The following is an 8,624-nucleotide window of genomic DNA, read 5'->3' as shown; positions in this document are numbered from 1 at the left end:
TATGTATAATTAATAATGTTATTATTGAATTATTAATTAATGACTTTTGAAAAGATAATTTTAAAATAAAACACATTATTCAGCCAAAAATATTTTATTTAAGCGTATTTATTTATAATCTTTATATTATCAATGCTGATATATTATTAATCTTTAAAACTAATATTTTATGGCTTCCCCTTCTAATGATCTGGATAAGGATAATTCACGAACTTACAACAAACTCTATATTAATATGAAGTCAAAACAACAGTAATGACATACACACACACGTGAGTTTGTTGTGCGTTCGTGCAATTGAACCTAGCGTTAGTGTGCACACACTGGGCCGAGCCATTGTCGTTCATCAACAAGTTTGTACTTATCATAATAATAACTTTGCATCAGATATTTTCACTTTTAAAAATAATAATCACTTTACGATAATACAAAAATACCACTTTTTTCAATATTTTCCCCCGATTTTTATTTCTCACAATAGGTATATATATTTTTTTGTCTTTATTTTTTTTTAGGTTCCAATATAACATGTGTTTTTGCTCATTAATTGAAAGTGAAATATCATTAAAAATAAACTTACAAAATAAACAATGTTTAACCTAATACGTAATAACAAAGTACTATGCACGCAAAAACATTAGAGTAGAAGGTCCGATAGTTGTGACCTGCCAATTGGCCACAATACCAAACACAATTGACTTATTAAAAATAGAAAAAAGAAAAAAAAAAAAAGAAATATTAAACAACTACATCCGTTCGTTTAACATTAACGATATTAAGGCTGAATCATTTCCAACTATTCTTATAAACTCCATTGGCCACGTCGTACAAAACCTACCTACATTCCTACCCTTGGTCGACCTAGCTACATCCCTGTCTTGTCAGTCCCTTATTAATTCTCGATATGAGTAAGGATAAAGAGCAGGGCTTCGATCATACCCTGTACAAACTATATGAGTAACGTAAAGAAGAATTTTTGTAATCATAAAAATGGCAACGTTTTAGACCAAGCATAATTTTTTGTTTTTTTTTTTTTACCAAATTAAAATTATTACGTAATGTAAAAAGTACAATACAATTGTAAATGTATATTTGTAAACTTACATACTGACTACATTTTGAAACTATTTACAGTCTTAACTATAGAGAAATAAAGATATAGTATATCAAGCGTCTAGCACCATTTAGATATAAAAGTACACTATAATCAACATAAAATTATCAACCAAAAAGAAAAAAAAAAAGAAAATAATAATAATAATATAAAATCAGTGAAAAACAATATAATATAACAAACAGTTCCCCATTTTGTGAAACTAAATATTTTACGCAGATATTCCTCGTACACGACTAAGAGAAATGACTGGATAATTTTGAATAAAGGGACTAGTTGAAAACAGTATTGCGTTTCGAAGAGAATAGACATTTATAATATAACTACGTATACATAAAGATCTAGGAGATATAATATAATATACATGGGAGATACGACTACCTATACACTGAGATTACAGCGTTACACGTATAAAAAATAAATCACATATCACCAATTCGCTCGCCCGATCTCCTCAGCCAGTCCACAGTCTATTGTCGTAATCACCTTACCCTTCAAACTCGGCCCATACAAGGTTTCCTCGAAACGCCAACATTGCAAACGGTATACCACTAAAATAACTCAACAAGGGTAACTTTAACATTTAGTCGTACGGAAACAGTCGCCTCTAAGGGCGGCCGATTGAGAAAAAATGTCACAATTTGAGCCTCAAAAATCTACATTGTACTTTAAGGACCTGTATAGTGAATCTCGAAGCTACGTTGAACATTCCACGAGTTTAAATTACAAGAACTTCAAAAGAATCTACCGAAATACACTCTAACATCGAGATATACATAGTAAAATCGTGTACTTTGAACTTATCTAAGTTATATTTTTTTATGAGAAATAATATATTTAAGACCAAGTTGATTGCACTGTAAAACAAAATTGACAATTACTGTAGTTATTGTTACCAGTATGTCAGAACAGTTTAGGAGGTTGGTTTGCTCGCGAAAGGTATGTCTGGTTCAAGTCGGAGAGTTTGCTGCGTGGGGTCGTAGTGACCGGCCAGGTAGTAGACGTCGTTGTTGTCGTAAACGGTGCTGTATTTGACTGGGTCGTCGCCCATGCGCTCCTTGTACTGCGCGAGCGGCAACACCTCGCACTTATGTGATATTGTTTGGACGTCGTTCTCGTCAGTATGTGGGGACTCGAATAGACCTCCCTGAAAAAAATGAAAAATAATATTGAATATTGAGAGTTACTGTCATAAATTACCACATATTATGAAAGTGACAGAAAAATTTATATGCAGGTATAATTTTTTTCATTCTTTCAACTGCAATTTTAATACATTTTTAAATTTTCAAATAAACACAATCATATAAAAGGTGTGTCCCGGCATAGAATGGACCACCGTATGGTGGAGGGATAGGCAATAGCGTCTCTCTTAAAACATCTTTAAAAGCCTAACTGCGGTTGCCAACCCGCTTGCCAAGCGTGGCAACTACTAGCAACATTCCTCTTATGGAGAAGGCTTTTGTTCAGCAATGGGTAGTTAACGGCCGAAATAAAAAAATAAAAAGTAAAATCCCTTAAAAAATTTAAAAATAAAAAAGTCTTCATGTAACTGTACAAATATTTTCTCTTGCTGCATTATCATCAGCAGTATTACCACTCCTATGATTTCACTGTCATAATATCCAATATTCTATTCTTTACAGCCATGCAAGCAATGTGTCACGAACGAACGCCAAATATACTATTATGATAAAGTAGTTCTGTGACATTGTGGCAAACTATATTATATACAAAACTACAAACCGGATAATGCAATGGTTCCGGACAACCGGTGGTCTCCTCAGGATGGTAGAACCATTTGACTCGCACGGCCATCGCTCCCCGTGCCTCCCACAGCGCCACTATGCGCCCAATGTACGGCCGGTCCGGGCGGCCAGTCGACAGGAACACCGCTGCGTCTCCCACCTGCAATTAGGAGATCATGGCTTGATTAGATATTGTTTTTATGAAACTTCATTAGAAGGTTGGTGTCATATTGCGGACAATCCGTACATAATGACTCTCAACTGGTAAACCTCGAATTCCAACCCAACCAACCGAATGGAACCCAATTAACCAAAATTGAATCTGATCCAGGACAGCAACGTAATTAAAAAAAAACTTTTAAAGATAAAGCGGTTTCGACAATAAAAGATGACGGGGATATTTAAAAAGAATCTACGGAAGAATAAAAAAAAGAATACATAAAAACAGTGCATAAATATTATAATTTATAGTGCAAGTACTAAGACTTCATAAACAACAAGAGACTTACATGTAGAGTCTCCTCCCCGCGTTGTATAGCACGGTAGAACAGTTTGCGGTGTCGTGGACGCGCGGTTCGGCGGTAGGCCGCGCCCAGCCAGCGCCAGAGTGCACCGCCGGGTAGGAACGCCGCCATCTTGCTTACTCCACCACCACCAGCCACTGCACCACCTTCTGATGAAGTTGACGATACGGTGCGGCGTTTTGTTTTCTGAAAAATTTGTAGTTACCATATAATTAGCACACAGTACATCTAAAGGTAATGTGCAGTTTCAGAGGTGCTTCCTCTCGCGAATACTCAGGTTGTGGAATGCTCTTCTTGCCGAGGTTTTCCCTAGAGACCACAACATGGGCCTCAAAAAAGGCGTATTACGTTTTTTTTTGCATCCCGCGTGACTTCTATGAATGCTTAAAAAGTAGGAAGTTTTAAGAAACTACTGTAACCCCATTCATCATCCGACGGGTCTTATAATAGTATGAAAAAGGTATTATTGCAGTCCAATAATAGATATAACATTAAACGTAGATTACAAATTTCATTATCATATTTCGTCCTGAAAAAACACGAAGAGATGAAACAGTACAGAACTCTAAAACAAAGATTCGTCTCAGAAAAAAAAATAAACCAATGTAGTTTTGATTTCTTACCTTCTTGACACCGTCAGAATTTGAAGTCGAAGGAGTTTCCTCTTCCATTCCAATACCACTGTCTTTTAAATTATCTTTAGACTCCTCATCTTTCTTCGCCACAATATTTCCCAAATTGCTGAAATCTAAAACTGCGTTCTTAACCAAGGCCTTCTTGGGCAGCACAGCCTTTTTAATAACAGTCTTCATTTTGTCATTTGGAGATTTCTCGACAGCTATTAACGTAGACAGTCTATCATTGGAGTCGACAGAATCTTCATTTGATTTGTTGGAATCTATATAATCAGAAGATGACTTGTGCCTCTGGTGGTCATCACCAGACGAGCTAGACTGCTCCTTGCAACTCGAATGATGTCTCTTCCTATGTTTTCTGTGATGTTTCTTGTGATGTCTTCTATGTTTGCAATGTTCTTCGCAACATTTGTGTTTTTTCTTCTTTTTCTTAACATAATCAGAGTTCGGGTCGTCTTCGCTAGAATGGCGTTTCATTTTATCTTTGCGGTGCTTCTTTAGTTTTTTTCGATCTCTATGCCGGTCTTCTTCCTGTTTTTCCTTCTGTGCCGCGTCGGTAGAAGATGGTTTTACTTCAGCGCTCGTAGACGCAGTAGCCTTTTTATCTTCTGTGCTAACACTGGTGTTTCGTCTTCTTTTCCCAAGTGTAAATAGAGGATTTTCATATTCTGTAACAATAATAATACATTTTATTTAGTCAGGAGCTAAATTTGAGTACTGATTCACTTTAATTTTTCATAGTATAAAAATACTTACCAACAACCGGGTAATTGGGCTCCAAAAATCTTATATCTTCAATGGCTATTCTACCAGAGTCGCCATCATCAAATTCTACAGCAACAAATTTATCATCGTGAGGATCTGGCGATGACACAGCTACAGTGCCAGGATATAGACATCTGTACTGTTGTGACCAGTATGCACAGACTCTTGTACCAGATGGTAACTCTGACACCGATGCTGGATTCACTTCGAGAATCTGAAATAATTATAATTAAATTACTGGTCAATAGATATAATATTAAAAAAATATTAGATAGTATCTGGAGATATAAGAGAGAATCTGGCCTTAGTGGGTAAATCATTAATATTTCAATGGGTCTAATATCCAACGTGACTGATATCCAAAACTGTGTGTATATTAAATTTCCGAACAATTCTGTAGTGATGATGTTAAATATTTATCATCACTACAGAATTGTTCATAACAAATCCAATTAGTCCAGAAAGTAGAAGTAACCTCGTTTATGGACATAATAAATATAATCGGTAAATAAATATCTACTTACAGCATCTCTTAAAGTTTCTTCTCTCGATAATATATGAGGTTTGTTCCCTCTCTCTCCGTCTAAAGTAATGGCGTATACATCAGGAGCCTGCACTGCGCTCAGTTTTCCAGCGTAGAACAAGCCTCCCATAGCTGTGAGTACCCGAGGAGAAGAATCCAGTTTATCTTCTGTTAATGTACATTTCGATATTGTTTGTACTACTGGTTGAGGGGTGGGTTCTTTAACCTCATCATTAGTCCTTTCTTTGGATTTAACACTCTTACGTCTCTTTTTAGCACGACGCCTCTCTTTGTCGCTTTCACTTGAACCACTCCCCCTTCGCAGAGCAAATTCAAGTTCAGGTAAATCATCTCTTGAATGTTTTCGAACTAACCGATCAACTTTCTCTCGGTTCTTTTGACGTACTTCATTTAAACTCTCCATGGAAGAACTAGCAGATCTATTAAGGCCCCATTCGGTCTCTTCTTCTTCAGAATGCACTTTCAAAATTGGTTCAGCCTTCAATTTTGGACGAACTTTACTTGTCCGATTAGCATCTTCTCTTGATGGCTCTCCTCTTGAACACAAAATACCTCCTTTCAGCTTGCCTTTAGCTAACAGATAACCAACAAGACTGCTCTTCGATTTCGGTTTTTTTGCAACAATAGTTTCAGTTGAATCAGGACTCGAAACTTTACGAGGTCTACCTACTTTGCGTTTTTTAGAAGAACCTCTATCTGAATCTGGAGACAAGGCAGGAGTAGAAGGCGTTGAAGGAGTCGACAATGCAGGTAATGGTGGAGTTAAAGCGTTTAATTGGGCTCTCTTTTCATCACATTGACGTTGCAAATCTTGTAATCGTTCCCGCATATCTTTTTCTATAGCATTAACAAGAGCATGAGCAGAAGGCACCGTTGATGTATGCGTACAATTCAATGTTCCACAAGAACAACCTGTTACTCGTCGCCAACTAGCTTCTAACTCACCACCACTATTCCTTGCCTCATCTTGTTCCTTTTCACGTTTATGTCGTCGCATCTTTTCTAATTTATGCCTCAATCTGTCTTCCCTATCTCGACTTCTTTTTCTTCTTCTTTCACTTGAAGAATCGCTATCTTTTTGCCTGTGTCTTTCTTTTTTAGAAGATTCAGCCGATCTATCTCTATCAGTGGGACTGAGTAGGGGCTCACTTTTAATAAACGGACGGGAAGACATACATAAATTTTGTGAAGGGTTTTCCACTACTTCTTCCCTAAATCTTTGCTCTGCTAATGCACATAATAACCCCAAACCATCAAGAGACGGTTTAGTTCTCTCACTAGTACTCGGCTCTGTTGTTGGAAACTCAAATCTTCTACTAGGTTCTATTTCTGAAGTCCGAGGTGGTGATTTCGGGGAAGTTTTTATCATTATGTTCAGTTTCGAAGTGGTTCTTGTATCAATTGTCAAAGGTACCGGTGCATCTAAAGTCGGCATACTATTTCCAGGTGTTGTTCGTTCAAATTGTTCTATGCTATTAGAAAGAAGTTCCAATCCGCTGACGTCGACCAAAGGTCGTGATGGTGGTAGTTGTGACAATGATTGAGACGTAGGTGAAGTGCTTGCCGTGTCAATCATTAAATCATGAGATCCACCGCTACTGGAGTTATCCACAAGAGCTTCATCCCTTTCTATTGCATCTATAGCTTTCTCCACCGCACCAACTACAGCAGAATTTGCAAGCCCTTCTGAAGACGATTCTTCGGCACTATCGATCGGTGGAGCTTGCAATATTGGTGCCGTAGTTTGTACCATAGTAGATTCCTCAGGGAAATGAGCAACACCGATACATGCAACATCTCTTTCATCCTCATCTGCTTGATTTGGCGAATCATCATCGTCGTCGATGTGATCTGTTTGATTCGAGGCATCTTTATGCGCTGGAGTTTCAGGAACTTCAGGCGGTGGAGTAGGCGGAGCAGCCGGCGATGTCGCCTGACTTCTGCAGGCTTGTTCCGCGAAATCAGGTTGATAATACAAATGAGTCGTGGTAAGAATTGGTTGTTGCACTGGTTCTGGAGCAAATTGAGGCTGCGGTTTTTCCTGCGGCGGTTCCGGTTCTATTTTTATTAAGGCGTGAGATGTTAAAAGAGGTTGGATTACTTTTCTTTTGTCAGCTGTATGAACTGGATGGGGTTGGGGAGCAGGCGCAGGTGCTAAAGTCACTAATCGGGTTGAATGTGTATGTGTGTGCTGCAAAGTTGCAGTAGAGGCGAGAAGATCTCCAGGCAATAGTTGGAGATGAGAAGGGTGCGGTGCTGGAGGTAAGAGAAGAGGGGCGGAGGGATAAGGAACACCGCCCCAAACTACGGTGTGGGGCAGATCCGGTGGAGACGGCAGCAGGAGCAAAGCGCCTGTGGTGGGCTCGCGAACCAGTTGGTAACCACCCACGGATGAGACGCCTCCGCCGACGGGACCCACGCCACCGACTCCCACGCCGCCCACCATCATGCTTTCCATGGACATTTGAGCTGGAAAATGAAATAATTTAATTTTAATTTGACGTTCCACTATCATTACACAAATTCTTTGCGTGTTAAGCACAGAGAATGGACTGCTAAAGAAGTTATTTTACGTTTTTTTCTTCTTGCTTCATGCATAAACGGGTTTTAAAATTTATTTAGTCCAAATATAAATAATTATTCTGCAGCAACGGGTTCTTGAATGGTAATCCCGTACAAACGCAGTGTAGGACGATCCCCCATTAGACGGAGCGACGACCTCAAATATATTACAGGGATCAGCGGATGCAGTTCGAAACTGTTCCTTGGTGTTTCTGGCAGTCTAAGGAACGCTTATGTTCAGCAGTGGACAGATAACAGCTGAGATAATGATACTATACGAATGCTTCTTTTAGAAAAACTAATAAATATCTATTAGAAACAGAGTTATTGTATAGATTTCTCCACCACTTTCTACGACTTTAAGGGCTTATACAAACCAGCGACTTTTATCTACGGATTGTTGGCGACAGACCTCTTTTTATATAAGTTTATCTTTTAGATTTATATTTTTATATTATGAATATGTCTTTTTGATAACTATTTTGTTTTTCTACTTGATTGATATATTATTGTTATATTGTGTACGTCTTAAGAAATTATACTGGTAAGCCTCTCTCTATATTATTATTTTATTATTGTCGCTGCCCTCCTCTCCTACCAGCGCCGTTTCTACAGATGGAGGACCAAATTCCTCGTTGCATCAACTGGGCACTAGCCGACGATTTCTGTACTTTGTTGAATGCAATTCTACATCAGTACGAGTATCAACTATTTATGTTTTATTTTGACGAA

At 38.1% G+C, this 8,624-nt stretch overlaps 1 protein-coding gene across 2 annotated transcripts in view; it reads right to left on the bottom strand.

Moving 5' to 3' along the window:
* Positions 1-75: 75 nt before the first annotated feature.
* LOC113514011 (protein winged eye) overlaps positions 76-8,624 on the bottom strand; it is a 157,100-nt gene continuing 148,551 nt past the window's right edge. For both annotated transcript variants that reach the window (XM_026897997.3, XM_052894420.1), the window contains exons 9-14: positions 5,311-7,799; positions 4,778-5,000; positions 4,010-4,689; positions 3,372-3,572; positions 2,861-3,022; positions 76-2,261 (exon numbers count right to left, since the gene is read on the bottom strand). In XM_026897997.3, the coding sequence (XP_026753798.2) occupies positions 2,028-2,261; positions 2,861-3,022; positions 3,372-3,572; positions 4,010-4,689; positions 4,778-5,000; positions 5,311-7,799 (3,989 nt within the window). In that variant the 3' untranslated portion in view covers positions 76-2,027. The remainder of the gene's footprint in view (positions 2,262-2,860; positions 3,023-3,371; positions 3,573-4,009; positions 4,690-4,777; positions 5,001-5,310; positions 7,800-8,624) is intronic.

Source organism: Galleria mellonella, unplaced genomic scaffold (assembly GCF_026898425.1).
Source record: "Galleria mellonella isolate WM207_F2 unplaced genomic scaffold, CSIRO_AGI_GalMel_v1 utg116, whole genome shotgun sequence".
NCBI lineage: Eukaryota > Metazoa > Arthropoda > Insecta > Lepidoptera > Pyralidae > Galleria > Galleria mellonella.
Note: the sequence above shows the minus strand (reverse complement) of the source record. Positions and strands in the feature narration are given on the sequence as shown.